General features: G+C 44.0%; 1 protein-coding gene across 3 annotated transcripts in view; it reads left to right on the top strand.

Annotated features, from left to right (window-relative positions):
• The window catches only part of LOC137372677 (kelch-like protein 5), a 211,094-nt gene that overhangs the window by 149,546 nt on the left and 33,740 nt on the right, over positions 1-27,808 (top strand). For all 3 annotated transcript variants that reach the window (XM_068036734.1, XM_068036744.1, XM_068036724.1), the window contains one exon: positions 16,075-16,261. In XM_068036734.1, the coding sequence (XP_067892835.1) occupies positions 16,075-16,261 (187 nt within the window). The remainder of the gene's footprint in view (positions 1-16,074; positions 16,262-27,808) is intronic.

The following is a 27,808-nucleotide window of genomic DNA, read 5'->3' as shown; positions in this document are numbered from 1 at the left end:
CCATTAACTGATGGTACAAGGACTTGGGGACGTAGATTTAAGGTTTTGGGCAAGAGATGCCGGGGGTATATGAGGATGCACTTCTTTATGCAGTGAGTGGCAATGACCTGGAACTTTCTGTACATGAGCATAGTGGAAGTGAAGACAATCAATGATTTCAAAAGGAAATTGGATGGCCACTTGTAGGGAATAAGCTTACCGAGCTATGGGGATCGAGTGGGGGAGTGGGACTGACTGGAAAGCTCTGGAGAGAGCCAGCATGGACTTGATGGACCAAGTGGTCTGTTTCTGTGCCATAAATGACTCGATGACTCTATGCTGACATTTGGTGCTTGAAATGGAGAGTATTCCACTCCCAGACATACTGCAATACAGGATCCAGCTATCGCAATTTACATAAAACTTTTTTTTTGCTGATGTATGACAAAAAACATGTAGCTGCAAGGCATTACAGAACATTCAATACCTGAAGTGTTCAAGACTCAGCACAAATAGAATGACAAAATGATAGATTAGTTGTTGCTAAACTTCAGATTGACAGCTTGGCAGGTACTGAAAGCTCTGAATGCAACCTTTGCATCAACTAGTTTCATTTATTCCAAAATTAATCCCTGAGGTTTTCCTAAATGTGACAGTAATCAACTGCATAACGAGCAGAAGCAGCAGCTTTTGGTTTAAGGTATTGCATATTTCAGGAGGTTGAGGATACAAATCAGTTTAAAGGAACACCCAAGACAAATGGAACTTTGGCTGTGCATGTGAAATAGTTAACAAAGACTGTCATAATATTTTGCACTTTTTGCATATGTATACTCATCAAGCTCATGGTTGAGAAATGAATATTTTACTGCTTTTGCATCCAATGATGCATCACAAAGAATTACATACAATCGCTGTACAGAGAATCTACAGTGCAGAAGGATGCCATTTGGCCCAACTGGTTTATGCAAGTGTTCAAACTCCACATAAGCTTGCTCTCATTCTGATTGCCTCTTCCAAATTTGCCAAACCCCTCTATTCCCTTCTGTCTCATGTCATATAGTCATTACAGCACAGAAGAAGGTCATTCACCCCTTGGAATCCATGCCAGCTTTCTGTACAGCAAACCAGTCCCATTCCCCCACTTTTTCACGTAGTCCTGCAAGTTTTTATCCCTGAGGTGCCCATCCAATTTCCTTTTGAAATTGTTGATTGTCTCTGCTTTCACAACCCTAATAGGCAGTGAGTTCCACATCATTACCACTTGCTGCGTAAAACTGTTCTCCCTCACATTCTCCTTGTATCTCCTGCCCAAAACCTTAAATCTGTGTTCCCTAGTCCTTGTACCATCAGCTAATGGGAACAGCTTTTCTTTGTCTCCTTTATCTAAACCTGTCATAATTTTGTACACCTTTATCAAATCTCCTCTCAATCTCCTTTGCTCCAAGAAGAACTACCCCAGCTTCTCCAACCTAACCCTGTAGTTTTGTAGCTTGTATGTGATCAAGCACCATATGTCATGGAAGTGATTTATGCTGTGTAAAAAAAACAAAAAAATCACAGGTTAAATTCTGTTTTTCTCTAAGTGGCAAATTTGAATTCTGAAAAAATTGCACATTTTAGAATCACATGGTCCTGCAGTTTTATACATAAGCATTTTCCTGTTTTTCCTTAAATGGTTTTAATTAAAAGAGGAATTTCATCTTGCCCCTTCTTACTGTAGTAATCCATTCAAACTGCTGCTATTAGTTGCATCAGAGCTGTTTCATTTTAAATTCCTGCGAGATTCCATTCAAAATCTGTACTCAACACTAATGCCCTGTAATCTGGGTAAAACAGTGTTATTTTATATTTATTCTAGTAAACTGGGATCAACCATATAGGTAACGAACAGATGAACCAGCAAATGGGTGGGTCATTGCCATTGCCAGATGGCCATGCACATTGAAAATGTCCACCATTTTTGAGTTTCCAGGCATTTCAGTTCATAGCAAGTCCAAACTTTGGGTTTTATTTTTCCAACATCTGTGGCCACGTTCATCGTCATTACTTTTCAAGTAGACTGCAACATTTCAGCAAGATAGCTGAGTCGGGATTCAGATGCCACAGTTTTAGAAGATGCAAAGTTAGATTATGACAGGAATGAGTCAAAATCTAGAACTTCATGTTTCTCCAAAAGCGATTTGCCATCACATTATAAACGAAAGAGGCTATGGGAAGACTCTGCAATTGGGTTTGACTCTTTTCCTTAAGTAACAGTGTAACTGGAAAACTTTGACAGCATTGTTACAGCGAAGCTCTACATTCAGAAAATAATGAACATACTCAAAGAAAACTTCACATTTAGCAAACAATCTAGCTATAACATAGGCATATGGCTGGAACTACATTTGGACATTCATCTCTTCCAATCAAAATTTTATTTCATGTGCTTGGAACTGTTGTATTGCCTGGGGACAGTGCTAGGAGAAGCATATGCCATAAGGAGCTCGCCTTATTTTTTGATCCACTTAGATTAATTTTTTTTAATATCCTTGAGCGGCAACCATCTGGGCCTGGAGAATTTTCTGGGTTCAATCTGATCAGTTTATCCATTACAGTTTTTCTGTTTATACCAACACTTGCAAGCTTCTCCCTGTCTCTAATCTCTAGCATTATCTGTAACTCTGGTATCGTATTCTCTTCTTCCATTGCGAAGATCAAAGCAACATATTAAGTTAGCAATTATACCATATACTTCTGCTCTGCTTATTGTCCTAGCGAAATCTCATTTAGTGGGTCCACCTCTTTTAGTGTTTTTTTATGTACTGTTAAATAATTTTGCAAATGCTTGGCTCCATATACATGCTTTCATTTTGCATGTTCACTCCTTGTCCTCCATATTATTTTCTTGATTTCTTTTGTTGCTTTTTTGTGATCCTACCAGTCCTCATGCTTGGCATTTCTGTTTTTTTGTATAAGCCTCCTTTTATTTAATTTGGTTTTGTATACTATGGCTGTGTCACTCCAAAATTACCTGTCTTGCCATTCAAGTTATACTTGTTTTGTAATCCACTAATTATCTCTGGAATTTATTTAACTTCTGGTCCATAAATGACCAACTAGTCATTTCATTCACCCTATGATAGTCAAATTTATTCTTCATCTCTTCATTTTGTTCCCATCCAAAAACCAGGGGTCAGCAACATATCCGTACATGGACTCCAGAGTCCGTGGTAAAAATTTTGAGGACGATGACTGGTAATTTCAGGGATATTTCCCATTGGCTTCTTCTTTCCAACCAGACAGGCTTTTATAAAAAATTACAACTGTCAATTTCACAGCTGAATTGGAATTCCTAAGCTCAGATCTTTATCTAATTAACGTTCTTTTCCATATATACAACCATCAGGTGATAAAAGCGGGAACAGCGCTTTAAAACTTGGGACAGATTAGTGGTTTTCCGGCGGGTTCCGATTTATTTAACAGCCTGTCGGAAAACCACTAATCTGTTCGAAGTTCAGGAGTGCTGTTGCTGCTCTCAGCAACGGTCAGAGAGAGAGGGGCAAAGAGACGGGGAGAGAGAGGGGCAGGGAGAAAGAGTGGGCGGGGGGGTGGGGAGAGAGAGGAAGTGGCAGGGAGAGAGAGAGTGGGGGACAGAGGGAGTAGGGAGAGAGAGAGTGGGAGGGGAGCAAGAGAGTGGGGGGGCAGAGAGGTTGAGAGGGGGACATGGGGGGGGGTGACAGAGAGAGAGACGGGGGGACAGAGATTGAGAGATGGAGACAAAGAGAGAGAGAGACAGGGAGGGCAGGGGGGACAGAGAGTGAGAGACGGGGAGGACAGAGTGGGGGGGGGGGGTGTCAGCAAGAGAGGAAGGCAGAGAGAGAGAGGGGGGAGAGGGGCCGAGAGATGGAGGAGAGAGAGGGGGGTACAGAGAGAGAGTGAGTGAGGTACAGAGAGAGAGAGAGGGGGGGTACAGAGAGAGAGAGAGGGGTGGAGAGGGAGAGAGAGGGAAGGGGCAGAGAGAAAGAGGGTGGGGGCAGAGAGAGAGGGACAGGGAGAGGGGGCAGCAAGAAAAGGAGAGGGGATAGAGAGCGGGAGTGAGTGGGGGGCAGAGAGGGAGTGAGAGGGGGACAGAGAGAGCGTGAATGTTCAAGGTGGTGGATCATAAGATCATAAGAGGTAGGAGCAGGAGTAGCCCATCTGGCCCCTTAAGCCTGCTCTGCCATTCAGTAAGATCATGGCTGATTGGATTGTGGCCTCAACTGCACATTCCCACCTACCTCCTGTATCCCTTGACTCCCTTGTAGATCAAAAATCTGTCTAACTCAGCCTTGAATATATTCAATGACCCTGTTTCCACTGCTCACTGGGGTTGCAAATTCCAAAAATTAACGACCCCCTGAGAGACGAAATTCCTCCTCATCTACATCTTAAAAGGGAGACAGACCCCTTATTTTGAAACTCTGCCCTCTAGTTCTAGATTCCCCCACGAGGGGAAATATCTTCTCAGCATCTACCCTGTCAAACTCCCTCAGAATCTTATATATTTCAATAAGATCACCTCTCATTCTTCCAAACTCCAATGAGTGCGGGCCCAAACTGATCAATCTTTCCTCATGAGGCAACCCTTTCATTCCCAGGAATCAGCCGAGTGAACCTTCTCTGAACTGCTTTCAATGCAAGTATATCCCTCCTTAAGTGAGACCAAAACTGTACATATTACTCTAGGTGAGGTTTCGCCAATGTCCTGTACAGTTGTAGTAAGACTTCCCTACTTTTATACTCCATCCCCCTTATAACAAAGGCCAACATTCCATTTGCCTTCCTAATTACTTCCTGTACCTGCATGCTGACTTTTTGTGATTCATGTACAAGGACACCCAGATCCCTCTGTACTGCAGCATTCTGCAGTTTCTCTCCATTTAAATAATATTCTGCTCTTCTTTACTTCCTACCAAAGTGGACAACTCACATTTCCCTACATTGGCACCCTATTTGGCAGATGGAGTATAATCAAGCAGACTGCTTTGTCCTAGATGGTGTTGAGCTTTCAAAGTGTCGTTGAAGCTGCACTCATCCAGGCAAGTGGGGAGTATTCCATCACATTAGGGACTTGTGCCTTGTAGATGGTGGAAAGGCTTTGGAGAGTCAGAATGTGAGTTATTTGCCACAGAATACTCACCCTCTGACCTGCTCTTGTAGCCGCAGCATTTATGTGGCTGGTCCAGTGAAGTTTCTGGTCAGTGGTGATCCCAGGTTCTTGGTGGGGTTTTGGTGATGCAATGCCATTGACTATCAAGTGGACATGGTTGGACTTTCTGTTGTTAGAGATGGTCATGAGTGTGGTGGGAATGTTACTTGCTACTTATTTGCCAAAGCCTGAATTTTAGAATTAGAATTAGAACATTACAGCGCAGTACAGGCCCTTCAGCCCTCGATGTTGCGCCGACCTGTGAAACCACCTGACCTACACTATTCCATTTTCATCCATATGTCTATCCAATGACCACTTAAATGCCCTTAAAGTTGGCGAGTCTACTACTGTTGCAGGCAGGGCGTTCCACGCCCCTACTACTCTCTGAGTAAAGAAACTACCTCTGACATCTGTCCTATATCTATCACCCCTCAACTTAAAGCTATGTCCCCTCGTGTTTGCCATCACCATCTGAGGAAAAAGACTCTCACTATCCACCCTATCCAACCCTCTGATTATCTTATATGTCTCTATTAAGTCACCTCTCCTCCTCCTTCTCTCCAACGAAAACAACCTCAAGTCCCTCAGCCTTTCCTCGTAAGACCTTCCCTCCATACCAGGCAACATCCTAGTAAATCTCCTCTGCACCCTTTCCATAGCTTCCACATCCTTCCTATAATGCGGTGACCAGAACTGCACGCAATACTCCAGGTGCGGTCTCACCAGAGTTTTGTACAGCTGCAGCATGACCTCGTGGCTCCGAAACTCGATCCCCCTACTAATAAAAGCTAACACACCATATGCCTTCTTAACAGCCCTATTAACCTGGGTAGCAACCTTCAGGGATTTATGCACCTGGACACCAAGATCTCTCTGTTCATCTACACTGCCAAGAATCTTCCCATTAGCCCAGTACTCTGCATTCCTGTTACTCCTTCCAAAGTGAATCACCTCGCACTTTTCCGCATTAAACTCCATTTGCCATCTCTCAGCCCAGCTCTGCAGCCTATCTATGTCCCTCTGTACCCTACAACATCCTTCGGCACTAGCCACAACTCCACCGACCTTAGTGTCATCCGCAAATTTACTAACCCACCCTTCTACACCCTCTTCCAGGTCGTTTATAAAAATGACAAACAGCAGTGGCCCCAAAACAGATCCTTGCGGTACACCACTAGTAACTAAACTCCAGGATGAACATTTGCCATCAACCACCACCCTCTGTCTTCTTTCAGCTAGCCAATTTCTGATCCAAAGCTCTAAATCACCTTCAACCCCATACTTCCCTATTTTCTGCAATAGCCTACCGTGGGGAACCTTATCAAACGCCTTACTGAAATCCATATACACCACATCCACTGCTTTACCCTCATCCACCTGTTTGGTCACCTTCTCGAAAAACTCAATAAGGTTTGTGAGGCACGACCTACCCGTCACAAAACCATGCTGACTATCGCTAATGAACTTATTCTTTTCAAGATGATTATAAATCCTGTCTCTTATAACCTTTTCCAACATTTTACCCACAACCAAAGTAAGGCTCACAGGTCTATAATTACCAGGGCTGTCTCTACTCCCCTTCTTGAACAAGGGGACAACATTTGCTATCCTCCAGTCTTCCGGCACTATTCCTGTCGACAATGACGACATAAAGATCAAGGACAAAGGCTCTGCAATCTCCTCCCTAGCTTCCCAGAGAATCCTAGGATAAATCCCATCTGGCCCAGGGGACTTATCTATTTTCACACTTTCCAAAATTGATAACACCTCCTCCTTGTGAACCTCAATCCCATCTAGCCTAGTAGCCTGAATCTCAGTATTCTCCTCGACAACATTTTCTTTCTCTACTGTAAATACTGACGCAAAATATTCATTTAACTCTTCCCCTACCTCCTCTGATTCCACACACAACTTCCCACTACTATCCTTGATTGGCCCTAATCTAACGCTAGTCATTCTTTTATTCCTGATATACCTATAGAAAGCCTTAGGGTTTTCCCTGATCCTATCCGCCAATGACTTCTCGTGTCCTCTCCTTGCTCTTCTTAGCTCTCCCTTTAGATCCTTCCTGGCTAGCTTGTAACTCTCAAGCGCCCTAACTGAGCCTTCACGTCTCATCCTAACATAAGCCTTCTTCTTCCTCTTGACAAGCGCTTCAACTTCTTTAGTAAACCACGGCTCCCTCGCTCGACAACTTCCTCCCTGCCTCACAGGTACATACTTATCAAGGACACGCAGTAGCTGCTCCTTGAATAAGCTCCACATTTCGATTGTTCCCATCCCCTGCAGTTTCCTTCCCCATCCTACGCATCCTAAATCTTGCCTAATCGCATCATAATTTCCTTTCCCCCAGCTATAATTTTTGCCCTGCGGTATATACCTGTCCCTGCCCATCGCTAAGGTAAACCTAACCGAATTGTGGTCACTATCACCAAAGTGCTGAATGTTTTCCAGGTCTTGCTGCGTGCAGGTACGGACTGCTTCAGTATCTGGGGAGTCGTAAATGGTACTGAGCAATATGCATTCATCAGCTAAGGTCATTGATGAAGCAGCTGAAGATGGTTGGGCCTAGGATACTATCCTGAGAAACTTCTGCAGTGGTGTGCTGGGGCTGAGATGATTGGCCTCCAACAACCACAATCATCTTCCTTTGTGCTAAGGGTGAGTCCTAGAGAGTATAGAGTTTCCCCTGATTTTCGTTGACTTCAATTTTACAAGGGCTCTTTGATTCCAAACATGGTCAAATTCTCACCTCACCTCTGGAATTCAGCTCTTTTGACCAAAGCTATAATAAGGTCTGGAACAAGTGGTCCTGGTGTATGCCAAGCTATGCATCAGTGAACAGGTTATTGGTTAGTAAGTGTCACTTGATAGCACTGTCCATGGCATCTTCTATCACTTTGCTGAGGGATTGTGTGTAGACAGGATACAGTAGCATTGTGGTCATGTTACTAGATTAGTAATCCAGAGACCTGGACTAACCATCCGAAGAAGAGTTGAACTCCCATCACGGCAGTTGGGGAATTTCAAATCAGTTAATTAAATAAAATTGAAATTTAAAAAGCTCATGGAGGCCCAATTTTGAGCTGCTACCTTCGCTCTGAATCTATCCCATTGAGCACAATTGTCGTGTTATACAACATGATGGAGGATATCCTCAGTGTGAAGATGGGACTTTATCTCCACTCCTGCCAATGCTGTCATGGACAGTTGCAACATTCGAGACACTTCAGCTGCTGAAGCAGTTTGTGCCTGCATGCAGAAAGATGTGAATAATATTAGGTTGATAAGTGGCAAGTAACATTTGAGTGACACAAGTGCCAGGCAATGACCATCTCCAACAAGAGAGCATCTAACCACCTCCCTTGATATTCAACGGCATTACCATCGCTGAATCTTCCACCACCAACATCCTGGGAGGGGATGGTCACCATTGATCAGAAGCTTAGCTGGATCATTTGATCATTTATTTGCAAGAATAATTGGGACATAAAGTTGATAGATTCATGTTCTTCAGATTCTGATGTAAACCTGAGGTGAGGATCTTTTTTCCTCATGGCCTTGGGTTATGTTTTTGTCTTTTTCAACGCATTACATCTCAAGTATTAACAGAAGCACATACAAAAACTCCATAAGGCATGATCTCTGTATATATTTGATTTATTACACCCATGATGAGAAGTGGCAAAAATCATCCATCACACTTCACACTTTTCTTTGGATCGGTGAAGGCAGATATAGAATTCTGCTTGAAGATTTCCTTTAATTTTCATGTATTTTTAGAAATCCATCACTTATACATTCCCCAAAATAGTGCTTTCTGCAACCAATCGGGTATTTATACTATCTGCATTGATCTGGTTCATTTAGCTGCTGGAAGCTTTGATAATGGCCCACTGGCCGGTGTCAATTTCAGCTATCCATTAAAGATTTGAATTAACATTGGGAAAGTAGAACCCATGTATCCTTTAAAAGACAGCTGAGGTTCAGTTTATTCTCTAATTACAAAGAATAACTCTACCACTACCTTCAGGACTATATTTCATTATTTTAAAGATATATTAAGTAGAAGTTATTGGTTTGGTTCTTCACAATATTCTAAAAAAAATCAACTTTGTTCAATTTCTATTTTGCTTGAAATTTCAGGGAGAAACCATCTGAAAAGAAATGTGACCTCAAGTATAGCAGAGTCACAATTTCATAAATATTACAAGAGAGACATGAAAAGGAAGATCTGAATATTTGCGTTTATGATATGATCCAAATCTTTATTAGTACAAACTGGAGACCATCTTCCTCATTTAATATAGCTTATATGGTGCTTAACACTTATCTTTAGAACCTTAGAAATTGATGATTTCTTTTTACATTTGGTAGGTTTCATATTTAAGCTGCCTTTTTCAACCTATCTGCAGCATTTGACATGGTTGACCACACCATCCTTCTGCGATGCCTTTTCACCATTTTCCAGCTAGGTGGAACTGCTCTCACCTGGTTCCATTCTTATCTATCTACCTATAGCCAAATCACCTGTAATGGCTTCTGTTCCCACTCCTGCACCATTACCCCTGGTGTTCCACATGGATGCACAAACACAGCGTTAGTTTTCACATGTATGCTGACAACACCCTGCTCTAACTCACCAGCACCCCTCTCAATTCCTCCACTGTCACTAAATTATCAGACTGTTTGTCCAACATCCAGTACTGGATGAGCAGCATTTTCCTCTAATTAATAATTAAAGACTGAAGCAATTTCTTTGTTCAGCACCACAAACTCCGTTCCCTAGCTACCTGCTCTATCCCTCTCCCTGGTGACTGAGGCTAACCCTGACTGTTTGCAACCTTGGTGTCATAATTGACCCCGCGATGAGGTTCTGACCTCATATCTGTGCCATTACTGACTGCCTACTTCCACCTCTGTACCATCACCAGACTCAGCCCCTGTCTCAGCTTATCTGCTGCTGAAAACTTCATCCATGCCTTTGTTACCTCTAGAATTGACTATTCCAATGCACTCCTCCACAGCCTCCCATGTTTTACCCTCTGTCAGTTTGGGTTCGTCCAAAATTCAGCTGCCCATGTCCTTACTAGCACCAAATCCGTTCATGCATCATCCCTGTGCTTGCTGACCTACATTGGCCCCTGGTTAAACAATGTCTTGATATTAAAATTTTCATCTTCCTTTTCAAATCCCACCATGGCCTCTCCTCTTCCTTTCTCTGCAATCTCTTCCAGCACCAGAACCCTCTGAGATATTTGCACTAATCTAATTCTGGCTTCTTCAGCATCTTCTATTTTAATTTGCTCCACTATCGATGACTGTGTCTTCAGCTGCCAAGACAAGATGAGCTCTGTAGTGTCGTTCTTTAAAGTGCCAAACACTCTGACTGCAGGTAAGTTAAAATTTATGGAACCTTTTCAATTGGAAAGTGTCTGAAAGTAATCTGGAGTGTTGTTTGGAGGTGTTTTGGTGTGTTTGCCAGCTAGTGTTGCTGCATCCTCACTGGGATGACAGAGCAGTAGGTGACTTGTCTACACAAGGATTACAACAGAAATGGGGCAGCAGTGATGGTGTCTCTGGGTCTAAAGCACGACAGAGAGATGGAGCAGAGAGGGCAAACTCCACGCCATGCCCTCTGCTAAGTTGGAGCAGGACTCCTCCATGCTTCTTGATAGTGGCAGATGGCTGTCTGGCAGGCAAGTCAATGCACTGAGCGTCTCAGTGTGCATGCCCATTTAGCGCTTTTCTGCATGCCACCTCATCAAGGTCCTCATCTGAGTCCTCTGCAGCAGAACCAATCTGCCACCTCGCCCTCCACTGAGCTGGCACATAAACTATCCTTGCCCCTGGTCTGGCTGCAGCTCACTTGTGCCTGTTGACTCACCACATGCTGAACCTGACTCAAAATTGCCCTCTAAGTTACGTGCAGTGGCTGCAAGTGTTAGATCAAGTGAAGGTGCTACAAAAGCCTACCTGGCTTTCCTGGGGGTAGGCTGCAGTGCTGGCCACTACTTGCATGGTCCATGTGGCATTCTCCAGGGATATGGGTGCACGCAGTTACATCTCCTGCGTGCACCCAAATGTGTTGAAATGGCGCTATTCTGATCTCAGCTGATTTCAGACCAGAATTCCATATTTGGACAATGTAGATCCTGGCAATGTGTGAAGAAGTAGGTTGGGCCTTGGAGTTGCTTTACTTAAAAGGTCAGGCACCCTGATTGCAGGGAAGTTAAAATCTTGGGAACTTTTTCTGTTGTAAAGGGTCAGAAAGTACTCTGGAGTGTTTCTGGAAGGGTTTTGATGAGTTCCCGCAATTGCCAGAGAGTGTTGCCACGTCCTCACAGAACAGAGGAATAGTTGACCAGTCCACCCAAAGGCTGAAAAAGGTATGGTGGCAGTGCCTCTGGGTCTGCAGCAGGGCAGGGAGATGGAGCAGAAGCTACTGACAGGGCAAGCTATGCATGATGCCGTCTGCCAAGTTGGAGCCAGACTCCTCCATGCTCCTTGACAGTGACAGGAGGCTGTCTGGCAGGCCAGCCAATGCACCCACCATCTCAGTGTGTCTATTCAACGCTCTCCTGTATGCCGCCCCATTGAGGTCCTCATCATGTTCTCTGCAGCAGTACTTGTCTGCCATCTCACCCTCCGGTTCACTGGTAAATAAGCCATCCTTTCACCCTCGCCTAATTGCAGCCCATTCACACCTGGTGACTCGCCATATGCTGATCCCAATTCTATACTAACCTCCGTGACAAGTGCAGTGGCAATGTCTCTGCTGATGATTGCAAATGTCAGACCAAGTGACAGGGCCTCTTCATCACTGCTGTGCTGTTGCTATCTGCTGTCTTTCCTCCCCCTGAAGCTGCTGTGGCTGTGCAAGTGGCAGTTCTTGGGTGACTGAAAGCAGGAACTCAGAAGGGGAAGGTTCGTGTAAGGGAGGAGGACTCAGATGTAACGCAAGATGTTTATGGTCATACCATCATCATGCCACATAGCAGGATGAGGATGTGCTGGGAGTTGAGGAGGGGCATAAGGCAGGAAGATATCGTCATCCTCAATGTTTTCAGCAACAGTGGAAGCTGTGACTCCAATAGCAGGTGAACCCATGATACGGAGAACCATCTCCTCCTTAGGCTCAGGAGATGCAGGCGTCCTTTCTCCCACCAGCTCTGCTCTGCTCCTTCAATTGTGTGCCTGGTCCTGCAAGAGAGAGGTCAGAATGTCAGTGATTGTTTAACACTGGGTTTGGGTGGTGTGCTTGCTGCAGTGGAATAGCTGGAGGTATGTGGAGACAGCGAGAGTGGGTGTGGATGGCAGTATTGTTAGGTGTGCAAATGTAATGTGGAATATCTGGATGTAGGTATGAATCCCAAGTGCCAGGGAGCGCTGCTGGGTGAGTGAGGGGGGTGTGGTGCATTGAGCAATGTGAGAGTTTGGAGTTTGGTGTTCTGGGTAGGGGATGTCATGTGAAGATGTCACTGAAGTTGACCACCCGCATGTGGTCATTCGACTTCTTGTGGGACTGTCGCCTCGCGTCCAGACTCCAGGACTTGTCCTTACTGGCTGCTTGCTCCCAAACCCTTCTGAGAGTGATCCTTGAGGGTCTTCTGACTCCCCGCAAGACCATGGTGTCTCTCCTGCTACCTAGCTGCACCACTAATGCCTCCACTGGCATTTCTGTCCATGTGGATTCTTCTTTGTGCCCTTGTGTTCAGTTTGCAAGAGTTTCCATCACAGCAAGCTGTTTTCCACCTTCCTTTTAAGAGGCAGCCTACCTTTAAGAAAAAGCAGGCTCCCTGTACCATGTGATCGGCGAACAATGCCACCGACACCTCCTGCTCTGTGCAGAGCACGCTGATAGTGTTGAGAAAAAGAGACCAGCGCTGGAGGTGAAGATAATGGTGCTGAAATCATGCTGATGAGGTGGATAGACCAATTTTGTGTCTTACCCACCTCAGTCTGTATGGGGGTGGGCACACTGAGATCCACAGCCCCTGTGCCCATAAATCGAGGCGAATGAATTTCATGCCCCGGATTGCAATTTCTGTCTACTACCGCCTCCAGCAGTAAAAGCAAGTGGGGGAAAACCACAACCTATCTCGGTTATGAAAGGTCCCTGGACAGTGGGTATATGTGCTCTTGCTCAAAACTATCCATGGTTTGACATGGGAAATTAATAAGTGATTCACATTTAGTGCTTATAATTTCTTAAACTGTTACCTAGCATTTCTGCTACTGAAAGAAGCTCACTTGGTAAACAATTGTAAAACATAAGCCTTGTTTTTAATGAACTGGACAAAAGACTTTGATCAATCTCGGGAGCATTGTTCCTCTCTAAGCTGCGCAGGTGTATGACTGTGCAGCAATTCATCAGATACCACATGGGGAACAAAGAGGCCACACCCAACCAACGCTCCCTTAAAGATATGCTCATGAGCAACCGCACGGCAATCTTAAAGGGAGCATGCAGTGTAACAAGCCGGCTGTGTACAACAAAAAGAAATTTGGGGAAACATTGCTGGGGTGTTGTTTGTCTTTTGTAACCAAGATTTAGATAAAAGCAAAATACTGCAGATGCTGGAAATCTGAAATAAACACAGAAAGTGCTGGAAATACTCCAGGTCTGGCAGCATCTGTGGAGAGAGAAGCAGAGTTAATGTTTCAGGTCAGTGACCTTTCATCAGAAGATTTAGATAAACCCAGTTGTCAAAGAAATATTAACAAATTGGGTCATGAACTGAGACTATCCTTGTCAGCTCTAGTCAGCACTTCTGATTCTCAGACCTGGAATCTCTCAAATTTGCACAACTTAGGCAGCAAGTTGTTATGATCTGGAATGGCCTGTCAGAAACAATAGTGAAAGCAGATAGCTGATTCAATAATAACTTGCAAAAGGAGATTAATTTAAATACTTGAAAAGGAAAAGTTTATGGTGGATAGGGAGACAACAGTGGAGTGGGTGTAATTGGATAACTCAAAGAGCTGGCATAGACATGATAGGCCGAATGGCCTCCTCCTGTGCTGTATCATTCTATGATTCTAATCTCCCTGGCTGCTATCTCAAACTGAGTCAGGAGGTTTGGAACTTTGGCATGCTATATGATCCTGATCTCAGTTTCACCTGTGCTTTGTAACCAAAATTATTTCTTTCACTGTAGTCTATGACTTCCTCAGCATTTCCCGCCTCCGCTCCTATCTCCTCTCTTCTGCTGCTAAAATCTTTAATCCATGGGTTCAACAAGTTAGGGTTTGACTTCTCCAGCACCCGTCTGCTAGTCTTCCCACACCAAATCTTCACAAATTTCGATTCATCAAAAACGTCAAACAGCCCAATGCTCGCTGCATTAAGCTCCATATTCCTATCACCCCACACTTTCCAAGCTCCATTGACTCCCTGAGCCCCAGGGTGGTGGTTTCCAAATTCTCATTTTCAAATCATTTCTTGGCCTCACCTACGCTTGCTTATTGATCTTCTGCCTTACACTTCTGCTTCTATAGTATTGAACTTCTCACCACCCCTTGCTTCTTCTATTTCTGCATTGGTGGCTGCTTGTTTAGCCACATCATTGTTACCATCTGGTATTCCCTGTCCAGTCCACTTCACGTAATCATCACTCTCCCTGCTTCCAAAAACATCCTCACAACCCTCCTCTTCAGCCGTGCTTTTGGTTTACAATCCAAGCTTCAGGCCTCTCCCATATCCTCATGCTTGTGTGCTTGTGTCCACCATAGCTTTCCTCCCCTCCTAGTAACCCTGAAAATCTGCAGGGATTACATCACAACTTCAGTGCTGGGATCTGCCTCTGCTACTAACCCCAAAGATTGCATGGTCCAAAAGAGTGGGGTGTCTAGGTTTCAAGTCGTTACTTGTAATTTCTGTGGAGAAAAAAATTGATCCCTTATGTTTGTATATCTAGTTGGCCTAGGTGGGCCCCCACATCCTCCTTCTTGCGGAGGTGTGCCAGGCCTCACTCTTGTCAGAGTTATAGTGGGAGTCCACCTGCATGATCACAGATTTTCAGGGCCATTATCCTGAAAGTGAGGAGTGTTACAGAATGAAAGTTATTTTCATATTTGTTTGTTATCTTGATGCAGCTTTTTGGGTTAATTGCTGAGGTTCTTCCTTAGGCCATTTATAAGGCAGCTGCCTTGAACCGTCTGAATATCCTTTGGATTCTTTCCAACTCAGGACAATAAGCACTTTGTTCTAGCCTGAATATGTATTGCCAGAATCTCACAAATTTCTGCACTGCTATGATATATCCAATTAGTCTGTGGAATTTGAACAACTGAGTAAATAACACTAATTAACGGCTCTTTCTTTGGTGGAACTTCATTCTGCTCATGCAAGGGTTCTTTCCTGACCTATTTTTCATTCTTATTGGAGTGTTTACTGCAGATATTTGAGTGTTCTCTCTGTTACTGAGGTCTCCATGCTATATCAAGTCTCTCTTCAAAGAACTTAAGATGGAACCCAGAATGAAACAGTATTGTCTCACTTGACCATGCATATGCAAATTTCTTAGAGCTAGTGTTGCTGAGTGGTCTTTCATGACAATTTGTAAATGGAGGATGAAGTTATTTGAAAGAATGAGGAAGTCCATACCTGCAGTAGGTAATCTTACATTTTTAATTTCATACTTGAGCATATCAATCTTAGTTTCTCATTGTAAGAACACACAGTACAGTAATGTACTGAACCAAGTTTTGTTTAATAATTCCAGTGGCAAATTTATTGCCAAGTAAAATCTCTGTACTTCAAATATAAAATATATAACCAAGAAATGTATCTTTTTACAGAAGGAAATTGAAGAAATTATGATTTTGTAACAGTGTGCAAACCTTCCTGTTTAGGTTGAATGTTTTGCATTTTTTTAGTTCATATTGGATATTTGAATTTGAATTGTTCTGAATAGTTTCTTGCAGACATGGAGAACAATATGCTCTTTAGGGATGATATTGAGTGCCAAAAACTCATTATGGAAGCAATGAAATATCACCTGTTACCAGAGCGACGAAACATGCTGCAGAGTCCTCGCACTAAACCTAGGAAGTCTACTGTAGGTGTGCTATTTGCAGTTGGAGGAATGGATGCAACGAAAGGTACTGAGTATTAAATAACCTTGAACTCCTGTAAGATCATTTAAACTTTTATTTTGGTGATGAATCGCCTGTCCAATATTGCAGATGTATCTGTGTTCTTATCCTATTTTCCGATGCAGGTGAAGCAGTTTACATTGCTGAGTTCATACTTTGGTACAGACACTCCAGTTGTGCCGGAGACATCTCTTGCTTGTAAACTTATCTGGGTTGCGTATATGTTGTTTCTTTAGAATGCTGATTCTCCCAAGTAGAGCAGCTGTTACACTGTTCCATATAATCCTGTATAGTTACGAAGATGATCTAAGTAGTTTATTTACAAAGTCCTGACAACATTTGGGTAGCATTTGTTTCCAGGCAGTTGAACCTATTGATTGTTTAAAGCAATGGGAAGAGGAGATAAAACTGATTTGTCCAAACTTTTTGGGCAGGGGCCTGCATTATGATTTTTGCTCGGCCCCGGGGGCCGGTGAGCAAATTTCGAAAGATAAAGGCATTAGAAATATATCTTACTAATAAAAACAACAACAAATATGCATTTTTGTAAAGAAGCTTTAAATGAGAAGACTAATTTATTGACTTACTTTCTCATCACAATATTGAAAATTAATTTAGTGACGTACCTGGCATTGTTTTTCCTTGCATAATTAGTCAATCTCTGCCTGCACACTTGATGTAGCAATGCAGATAGATGTCCATCTGTCAGCAGAGACCTTGAACTCTCTCCCCTGTCTCCCCACACTCTGTGTGTGACTCTGTCTCCCTTTCTCTCTCTCCCTGTCCCCCTCTCTCTCTGACCCCCTTTCCCTCTCTCTCTGCCCTCCCTCTGTCTCTCTCTCTGCCCTCCCTCCTCTCTCTGTCCCCCCCTCTCTCTGTCCCCCTTTCCCTTTCTCTCTGCCTCCCCCTCTCTCTCTCTGCCTCCCCCTCTCTCTCTCTGCCTCCCCCTCTCTCTCTGTCTCCCTTTCACTCTCTCTCTCTCTCTCTCTGTTCCTCTTTCCCTCTGTCCCTCTTTCCCTCTGTCCCCCTTTCCCTCTGTCCCCCTTTCTCCCTGTCCCCCTTTCTCTCGCTCTTTGACAGTAGCAGAGAGCAAGAACGCTCAGCAGATGGTTGATCCGTTTTTAAAAAAATCTCAAGTCAGTCTCACAGCTGACAGATCCTGACTTCGGGGCAGCAGTTTCTGAACTTTGGACTGATTTGGGGTTTTCCAGCAGCCTTTTTAAAACCCCCGAATCTGTCCGAAATTCAGAAACCGCTGTTCCCGATGTCAGGATCTATCAGCTGTGAAATTGACTTGCAATCTTTTTTAAAAGCAGATCTGACAATGTGGAATTTCTCATCTCCAATCACGGACCCCCGGTACAGTTTACACCCGCGGACTGGATGGAAACCTTTGGCGGGCTGGATTCTGGCCCGATGGCCATATGTTGGACAACCCTGAGATAAAACTTGGGAAGTCGGATAAGAGTGGATACTTGTTAAGTAATGTAATAATGAAGAAAGCATAGAGTGGAGTGGCATGCTCAGGGATTAGTGTTTCAGATTTATGTTAGTGACTTAAATTCAGAAGCTAAAGCAAATTGGTTAAATTTGCAGATGATATTAATCTAGGAGGAGGCTAACTGAATTTAAAGAGGGTGCCAAGGACCTAAAACTGAGTTGGATAAAAGTCATATTTGGTGGACTAGTGGCAGATGAGGTTCCGTATTGATAAGTACTGAATGTAGGAAGAGAAAAGTTGGCAAATGTCCATACGTAATGTTGAAATAGCTACGGGCGATGTTGAAAAAATTCCTAAGATTACGAGTGGACTCATTCTCTTCAAAAATCCACTGAGCATGGATAATTTAAACCTCAACAGATCTCAAAAGTGAATTCAAGTATAATAAAAATCTGTCTGATGAGGCACTAAAAAATCCAAATCAAAGAATCACAGCAAGATCATCCAACCAATTTTAGGGAAAGAGGAAAAAGCACACAGCAGAAGAGCACATCAGGAGAGAGGAGTTTAAAAGGAGTGCAGGAACCACTGGCAGAGACACAGCAGCAGAGCATATCGGGCGAGAGGAGTTTAAAAAGAGTGCGGGAATCACCAGGCGAGACACAGCAGCAGAGCTCATCGGGAGAGAGGAGTTTTAAAAGAGTGCGGGAATCACCGGGCGAGACACAGCAGCAGAGCTCATCGGGAGAGAGGAGTTTAAAAAGAGCATGAAACCACCGGCAGAGACACAGCAGCAGAGCACATCAGGAGAGAGGAGTTTTGTTAGGGTTTATTAATAATGGTAAGGTAGATTAGTTTTGGTAAAAACACATCTCCACATCTCCAACAGCAGAGCACGCAATCGGAAAGAAAAATCGAGGTGTGACATCACAGGGAAGCAGGTGGGTGATTAGCTGGATGAGACTTCAGAGATACAAACCGCGCAAGAGGGAGAGAGAGCGGCGAGGCACAAGGGGCTAATCAGTGAGTATCTGGTGGGTATTTTCTTACTTTCTTATTTTCTTTTCTCTGCTGATTTTTATTTTTTCTCGAACTTTTAAGTCTATCTACTAAGTAGAAGCCAAAATACAAGTAGTCTATAGGTGGTTACTCATTTGTTCGTTCTACCTATAACCATTTTAGTGTGTTTATTTAACTTCTGATTTTAGTGCAGTAAGTAAATAATTCGAGGCATGGCAGGGCTGCTGACACATGTCAAATGCATATCCTGTGCCATGTGGGGACTCCAGGACCCTGCCCATGTCCTGGATAACTACATGTGCAGAAAGTGCCACCAAATGCAAAAACGCAAGCGCCAAATCTTGGAACTCTAGGAGCAGCTGGTGTCAGTGAGGTGCATTCGCGAGGATGAGAGATATGTGGAAAGCATGTTTCTGGAGGTGGTCACCCCACAGCTTAAGAGAGCGCAGGTAGAGAGGGACTGGGTGGCCACCAGACAGACAAGAAGGACAAGGCAGGTAGTGCAGGAGTCCCCGGAGGAAATACTACTTTTTAAACTGTTATTCAGTTCTGAGTACCGATGGGACAGAGGGTTCCTCTGAGAGTGCAGCGACAGTCATGACCAGAGCACCATGGGTGGCTCAGATGTGCAGGGAAGGAGGAGAAAAGACAGAAGAGCAATAATCATAGGGGATTCTATAGTTAGGGGAACAGACAGGCGTTTTTGTGGTCGCCAACATGATTCCAGGATGGTATGTTGCCTCCTTGGTGCAATGGTCATGGATATCACTGAGCAGCTACAGAGCATTCTGGAGGGCGAAGGTGCAGAGTCAGAGGCCATGGTCCACATTGGTACCAACGATATAGGCAGAAAAGGGGATGAGGTCCTGCAGGCTGAGTTTAGGGAGTTAGGAAAGAGATTAGCAAGCAGGACCTCAAAGGTCTCCTGATTACTCCCAAGCCTAGTGAGTATAGGAATAGGAAAATACACCAGATAAATGTGTGGCTGTAGAGATGGTGCAGGAGGGAGGGCTTCAGATTTCTGGGTCATTGGGACTGGTTCTGGGGAAGGTGGAACTTGTACAAGCTGGACGGTCTACAGCTGAACAGGACCAGGATGAATATCCTTTCAGGAAGGTTTGCTAGTGCTGTTGGAGATGGGTAAACTAGATTGACAGGGGATGGGAACCTGAGGGCAGTTTCAGATAGGACAAATTCAGAGCAGGGAATGGGAGGCAGAAAAATAGTGAGTGACTGAAAGACAGAAGAAGCAAAGGTTAAAAAGTGTACAGCACAGGAATTTGGCAGTGTTAAAAGGTATTTATTTAACTGCAAGGGGTATAGCAAATAAAGTCAATGAGCTGAGGGCACAGATAAACACATGGCAGCATGATATCATCGCTATAACAGAAATGGCTTAAAGAGAGGCAAGAATGGCAACTCAACATCCCTGGATATAGAGCTTTCAGCAGGACAGAGAGGAGGATAAAAAAGGAGGGGGTGTCACATTATTGGTTAAAGAATCAATTACAGGTGTGAGGAAGGATGATATGCTAAATAAACCATCTGTTGAGGCCATATAGGTTGAACTCAGAAATAACAAAAAGGGGCAGCCACATTATTAGGTACCATAGATCCCCAAATAGTGGGAGGGAGATGGAAGAACAAATATGCAGGCAAATTTCTTAGTGCAAAAACAATAGGGAAATAATAGTTGGGGATTTCAACTATGCCAATATCAACTGGGATACAGTGTGAAGGGCACAGATTCTTGAACTGCATTCAAGAGAACTTTTTTAGCCAGCACGTAACAAGCCCAACGAGAGGGGGCGCAATTATAGATTTCGTCTCAGGAAATGAAGCTGGGCAAGTGGATGAAGTAGCAGTGGGTGATCATTTTGGAGTTAGTGACCAGAATACAGTTAGATTTAGCATTATTATGGAAAAGGACAAAGATAGAACAGGAATAAAAGTTCTAAATTGGGGGAAGGCAAATTTTACGAAGCTGAGCAGTGATCTGGCGAAAGTGGACTGGATACAGCTACTTGAAAGAAAATCACTGGCATACCAGTGGAAGGCATTCAAAAGCGAGATTCTACGGGCACAGTGTAGACATGTCCCCACAAAGAAAAAGGGTGGTACTGCCAAATCTAGAGCCCCCTGGTTATCTAGAAGCATACAGGGTAAGATAAAGCAGAAAAAGAAAGCTTAAGACAATCACAAAAAACTTAATACATTAGAAAGCCTAGAGGAGTATAGAAAGTGCAGGAGTGAAGTAAAAAAGGAAATTAAGAAAGCAAAGAGAGGACATGAAAAGATATTGGCAGGTAAAATCAAGGAATACCCGAAGATGTTTTATTAGTATCTTAAGAGCAAGAGAATAACTGAAGAAAGGGGTAGGGTCTATCAGAGATGTACAAGGTAACTTATGTGTGGATGCAGAAGATGTGGGCAGGGTTCTTGATGAGTACTTTCTCTCTGTCTTCACAAAGGAGAGAGATGATGCAGACATTGTAGTTAACAAGGAGGAGTGTGAAATATTAAGATACGATAAGCATAATGAGGGAGGAAGTACTAGAGGGTCTGACATCCTTGCAAGTGGATAAATCACCAGGGCCAGATGGATTGTATCCCAGGCTGTTAAAGGAAGCCAGGGAGGAAATAGTGAATGCCCTGAGGATCATTTTCAAATCCTCACTGGATACAGGCGAGGTACCAGATGACTGGAAGTCTGCGAAAGTTGTACCATTGTTTAAAAAGGGTGCAAGGGATAGGCCAAGTAATTACAGCCCAGTCAGTCTGGCCTCGGTGGTGGGAAAAGTATTAGAATCAATTTGAGAGATAGGATAAACTGTCACTTAGAAAGGCACGGATTAATCAGGGATAGTCAGCATGGATTTGTTAAGGGAAGATCGTGTCTTACTAATGAATTGAATTTTTTGAAGAAGTAACAAGAAGGATTGATGAGGGTAGTGTAGTGGATGTTGGCTACAAGGATTTTAGTAAGGCATTTGACAAGGTCCCACATGGCAGACTGGTCAGAAAAGTAAAAGCCCATGGGATACAGGGGAATGTGGTAGGTTGGATAGAAAATTGTCTCAGTGACAGGAAACAAAGGGTAGTAGTGGACGGATTTTTTTTGAGTGGAAAGCAGTTTCCAATGGCGTTCCACAGGAACCGTGTTGGGTCCCTTGCTGTTTGTGGTATATGTTAATGATTTGGACTTAAATGTGGGAGGCATGATTGGGAAATTTGCAGATGACACAAAAATTGGCCGTGTCGTTGATAGTGAAGAAGATAGCTATAGACTCCAAAATTATTTCAATGGTTTGGTTGAGTGGGCGGAAAAGTGGCAAATGGAATTCAATATGGAGAAGTGTGAGGTAATGCATTTGGGGAGGGCAAACAAAGCAAGGGAATACACAATAAACAGGAGGATATTGAAAGGGGTAGAGGAAGTGAGAGAGACCTTGGAGTGCATGACCATAGATCCCTGAAGGTGGCAGGACAAGTAGATAAAGTGGTGAAGAAGGTATATGGAATGCTTTCCTTCATTGGCCGAGGTATAGAATACAAAAGCAGGGATGTAATGCTAGAACTGTATAAAATGCTGGTTAGACCACAGCTGGAGTGTTGCGTACATTTCTGGTCACCACATCACAGGAAAGACATAATTGCTCTGGAGAGAGTATAGAGGAGATTTACAAGAATGTTGCCAGGGCTGGAAAATTGCAACTCTGAGGAAAGATTAGATAGGCTAGGGTTGTTTTCCTTACACCAGAGGAGGCTGAGGGGTGACATAATTAAGGTGTACAAAATTATGAGGGGCCTAGATAGAGTAGACAGGAAGGACCTGTTTCCCCTAACGGAGAGGTCAATTACCAGGGAGCACAGATTTAAGGTGATTGGTAGAAGGATTAGTGGGGACATGAGGAAAAACTTTTTCACCCAGAGGGTGGTGGGTGTCTGGAATTCACTGCCCTGATCGGTGGTGGAGGCAGAAACCCTCAACTCATTTAAAAGGTACCTGGACCTGCACCTGAAGTGCTGTAACCAGCAAGGCCACGTATTGGAAGGTGGGATTAGAATGGGCAGCTAGTTTTTTTCAGCTGGCACATACATGATGGACTGAATGGCCTCCTTCTGTGCCCTAACTTTTCTATGATTCTATTGGCAAAAAAACTGACAATTGTCTCCCGTCCTAACCTCTTTAAGAATTCACTTGAGAGAAGTGTTGCGGTAATTATTGCACCAAATGCTACCAATAGCCTTATCCCTCTAAAATTTCCAGTACCAAAGTACCAATTCACAAGTAAAAGCAAAATACTGCAGATTCTGAAAATTTGAAATAAAAACAGAAAATGTTGGAAGTATTCAGCAGCTCTGGCACCTGTGGAGAGAGAAGCAGAAGTTAACGTTTCAAGTCTGTGACCTTTCATCAGAACTGGCAAAGGTTAGAAATGTAGTAGGTTTTAAGCATATAAAGCAGGGGTGGGGGGGAAGGAGAACACAAGGGAAGGTGCGTGATAGGGCAGGAGAGATTAAATGACAAAGATATCATGGGACGAAGGCTAAGGGAGTGCTAATGGTGTGGTGAAGGACAAAGCATTAGTCCAGAGAGAATGTTAATGTCGGAATAATAGACAGCTCTGTCCAAAAGCACAAACATGAACAAACAAGTTTAAGGCAGGAACATGTTTTAAAAAATAAAATAAAATAATAATGAAAAAGGCCAGTCATGCTCTGAAATTATTGAACTCAATGTTGAGTTCGGAAGGCTGAGAGTGCCCAATTGGAAAATGAGATGCTGTTCCTCGAGCTTGCGTTGATGTTCACTGGAACACTGCAGCAGGCCAAGGACAGAAATGTGGGTGTGAGAACAGTGTGCTGAATTGAAATGGCAAGCAACCGGAAGCTCGGGGTCATGCTAGCAGACTGAGCAGAGGTGTTTCGCAATGCAGTCACCCAATCTACTTTGGTCTCCCTAGTGTAGAGGAGACCGCATTGTGAGCAGTGAATACAGTATACTAAATTGAAAGAAGTACAAGTAAATCGCTGCTGCACCTGGAAGGTATGTTTGGGGCCTTGGATGGCGAGGAGAGAGGAGGTAAAAGGGCAGGTATTACACCTCCTGCGATTGCATGGGAAAGTGCAGTGGGAAGGAGAGGAGGTTTCGGGGTGATGGAGGAGTGGACCAGGGTGTTGCAGAGGGACCAATCTCTTCGGAATGCTGACAGGGGAGGGGAAGATGCGTTTGGTGGTGGCATCACACTGGAGGTGGTGGAAATTGCGGAGGATGATCCTTCGGATGTGGAGGTTGGTGGAGTGGAAAGTGAGGACAAGAGAAACCCTGTCGCGGTGCTGGAAGGGAGGGGAAGGGGTGAGGGCAGAAATGCGGGAAATGGGTCGGACACGGTTGAGGGCCCTGTCAACCACAGTGGGTGGGGAATTCTCGGTTGAGGAGAAAGGAAGACATATCAGAAGCGCTGTTGTGGAAGGTTGCATCATCAGAACAAATGCGTAGGAGACGGAGACACTGGGAGAATGGAATGGAGTCCTTACAGGAAGCAGGGTGTGAGGAAATATAGTCAAGATAGCCATGGGAGTCGGTTGGCTTATAATGAATATTAGTGGACAGTCTATCCTGGAACTCCCTTCCTAACAGCACTGTGAGTGCACCTACCCCATATGGACTGCAACGGCTCAAGAAGGCAGCTCACCACCTTCTCATGGGCAATAAATGCTGGCCTGGCCAGTGATGCCCACATCCCATAAATGAATTTTTTTTTTAAATCATCCATGGAGATATGAAATAGAAGGATAATCAATTAGCATATGCAAAAGCCAATATTATTGTAAATATCTGATTTGAGGCAGGATAGAGGGTTTTATTGTACAGCTGAAAGTGCTATATTTGACCTGGAACTGCTAGATGCCACCACTGTATGCCAGAAATAGGAAAACAGTGCTATTCCCCAATGCCACTGCCCCTTCCTTTGATGAGCACAAAATTCACTGAAGTAAGAATTAGAAGTGGTATTTTGCAACAAAGCATATGTAGTACTTTATCAATCTGGAACAAGGCACATGTCCTAATAGTGGGAAACAGATTCACAAGTTGTTGAGGTGACATATTGAAACGAACAAAGAAGGCACTGAATGTGGACAACTTCTAGCACTTCGGAGTGCTGTTGGGGTTTACGTCCAATCACTGCAAAGCAATAATCAGCAAAGCAAATAGAATACTGAAATAAAATAGCTAAATTAGTAGGATACAAGTTGAAGATGTTATGCTAAATCAGTATACACTTCTGGTCAAACAGTACCTTTGTCCACTAAAACAAGAGCAAAATACTGCAGATACTGGAACTCTGAAATGAGAACAGATAGTGCTGGAAATACTCAGCAGGTCTGGCAGCACCTGTGGAGAGAGAAACAGAGTTAACGATTCAGATCTGTGAACTTTCATCAAACTGGCAAAGCTTTGAAATCTAACAGTCTTTGCGCAAGTGGGAGGGGGGAGGAAGTGACAGATGTCATGGAACAAAAGGGCAAATGGAGTGCTAAATAGCTGTAGTAAAAGACAAAGCATTTGTTCAGAGGGAGTGCCAGTGGCAGAATAATGAACAGCTCTGTCCGAAAGCAAAAACATGAAAAACAAGTGTAAGACTGGACAGAGGCAAAACAACCAATTACATCTTTCAGCAGGCCAACCATTGAGCAGGCCATTGGGTTTGCGAAGATGCTATTCTGATGCCTGGATCGGTCAAATGGCACCCTCCAATGGCCTCCTGCAAAGGTCTCGGTCATTATGGTGGTCTGATGCGCTGTCAATAACACGTTCCTCCAGAGAGGTGTGGACCTTGAGGACAGCGAGGCCCTGGAAGGAGACAGCTCATTGGAGGTGGAGCAGGAGGAAGAGGGGGGCAGAGGGGGATAACACTGAACAGAGAGGTGCAACTGCTGCATGACAAGTTTGCCTCCTCCTGCAACCCTCTGCGAAGAGGAACTCCCTCCTCTCTCTCTCACAGCCTCCAGCATTAGATCCAAGTCGGCATCCATGAAGTGAGGGTCTGTCCCACTCCTCGTGCCAGGCCTCCAGCTCCTCTGTGAACCTCTCGCTTCTCTGTGGTGCTGTGAAGGCAGATCTCTCCCTCCAGCAGTCTCAGTGATAGCTGCTGTGGAAGTCTACATGAGCCGCACACTTGATCTGATCCACTGCCATTTTCAATCCCACTGACTCAAAGAGGACAGGAAACTCAACTGCATACCAATTAAGGCTTTCCCACTTGAAAATTGCAATCTGAATCACCTTCCCAGAGAAGGCAGGTTTCAGACCCGTAACCAAACCCGGTTCCTGTTTCCTGTCTCCATTTTGAAAATTCAGCCCTTGAGCTTTCCACTTTTGAAAATTGGCAAACAATGGGGCATCATAGAGGTATATAACAGTAAACAGTATAGAAAAATACATCTGGAAAACTATTTGAAAGTAAACCATGATAGTGGTGCAAAGGAAACAGGTTCAAACTGGTAGAAAGCGAGTTGGTTAATGTAACGAAGTTCTTCACAAAAACAGCGATGCTGTTGATTAGAAGCCAGGACTGGAGTTTGTCAGAACCATTCGACCAGATATAGCTTTTTCCCTCTTCGTTGCATGTGAACGAGAGGCAGAAATTTTTAAATTGAGTTCTTAGCTCCTAAGAGTCACAGTTACAGGTGTTCTTATTTAGTGTTTTTTCATGAAAAATCAAAATATAAGCTACTAAAATGCAGCTTTTAGATACGTTTCTTTTTCTTCAAAGGAACTTTTTGGGATACACCCAGTTATTGTGTTGTTTGTGTTCTTTTCCTCAAGACTCATTCCAGCTGCTTCGTTGAGAATGGAGTGAATTTATTAACTGGTCAAATTTATGCATTGCTGTCACTATTTGCACAAGCGTCAAGCTTTGAAAATAAAATGGGGAAGTAGGATATCGTGATCATGAGATTCTTGAAATTTATGTTCAGAACTGTAGAAGGCTCCAATGCCTAGAAATGTAACAAATCAATAAGTTTTTAAAAAACCCAAGCTTCCTTTTTTTTAATCATTCATGGGATGTGGGTGTCGCTGGCAAGGCCAGCATTTGTTGCCCATCCCTAATTGCCCTTGAGAAGATGCTGCTGACCTGCCTTCTTGAACTGTTGCAGTCCATCTGGTGTAGGTACACCCATAGTGCTATTAGGAAGGAAATCCCAGGTTTTTACATGTTTTGACCCAGCAACAGTGAAGGAACGGCAGTATAGTTCCAAGTCAGGATGGAGTGTGGCTTGGAGGGGAACTTGCAGATGGTGGTGTTCCTATGCGTCTGCTGCCCTTGTTCTTCTAGGTGATAGAGGTCGCAGGTTTGGAAGGTGCTGTCAGTGGAGGTTTGACGAGTTGCTACAGTGCATCTTTTAGATGGTACATGCTGCTGCCACTGTTAGTCGGTGGTGGAGGGGGTCCCAATCAAGCAGGCTGCTTTGTCCTGGATGGTGCCGAGCTTCTTGAGTGTTGTTGAAGCTGCACTCATTCAGGCAACTGGAGAGTATTCCATAACACTCCTGACTTGTGCCTTGTAGATGGTGGATAGTCATTGGGGAGTCAGGAGGTGAGTTACTTGCCACAGAAACCCCAACCTCTGACCTGCTCTTGTAGCCTCAGTACTTATATGGCTGGTCCAGTTCAGTTTCTGGTAAATAGTAACCGCCAGGACATTAATGGTGGGGGATTCAGTGATCGTAATGCTGATGAATATCAAAGGGAGATGGTTAGATTCTCTCTTTGGAGATGGTCGGTGCCTGGCATTTGCGTGGCTCGAATGTTCTGGCGTAGGGGAGTCATGCACCTGGATTTCTTTAGAAAATATATATCATATATGCCTTCAGTGCTCACATACCTCTGCTTGAACCTCTAGATTCAACACTACTGCAAAATGTGCCTTTGTGTACTATATTAAAATCATAGAAAATTTAGGGCACTGAAAGAGGCCACTCAGCCCATCATGTCTGTGCCGGCAGAAAAACAATCCACTTATTCTAATCCCACCTTTCAGCATTTGGTCCATAGTCCTGCAGATTATGGCATTTGAGGTGCA

This window comes from Heterodontus francisci, chromosome 1, assembly GCF_036365525.1.
Source record: "Heterodontus francisci isolate sHetFra1 chromosome 1, sHetFra1.hap1, whole genome shotgun sequence".
Taxonomy (NCBI): Eukaryota; Metazoa; Chordata; class Chondrichthyes; order Heterodontiformes; family Heterodontidae; genus Heterodontus; species Heterodontus francisci.
Note: the sequence above shows the minus strand (reverse complement) of the source record. Positions and strands in the feature narration are given on the sequence as shown.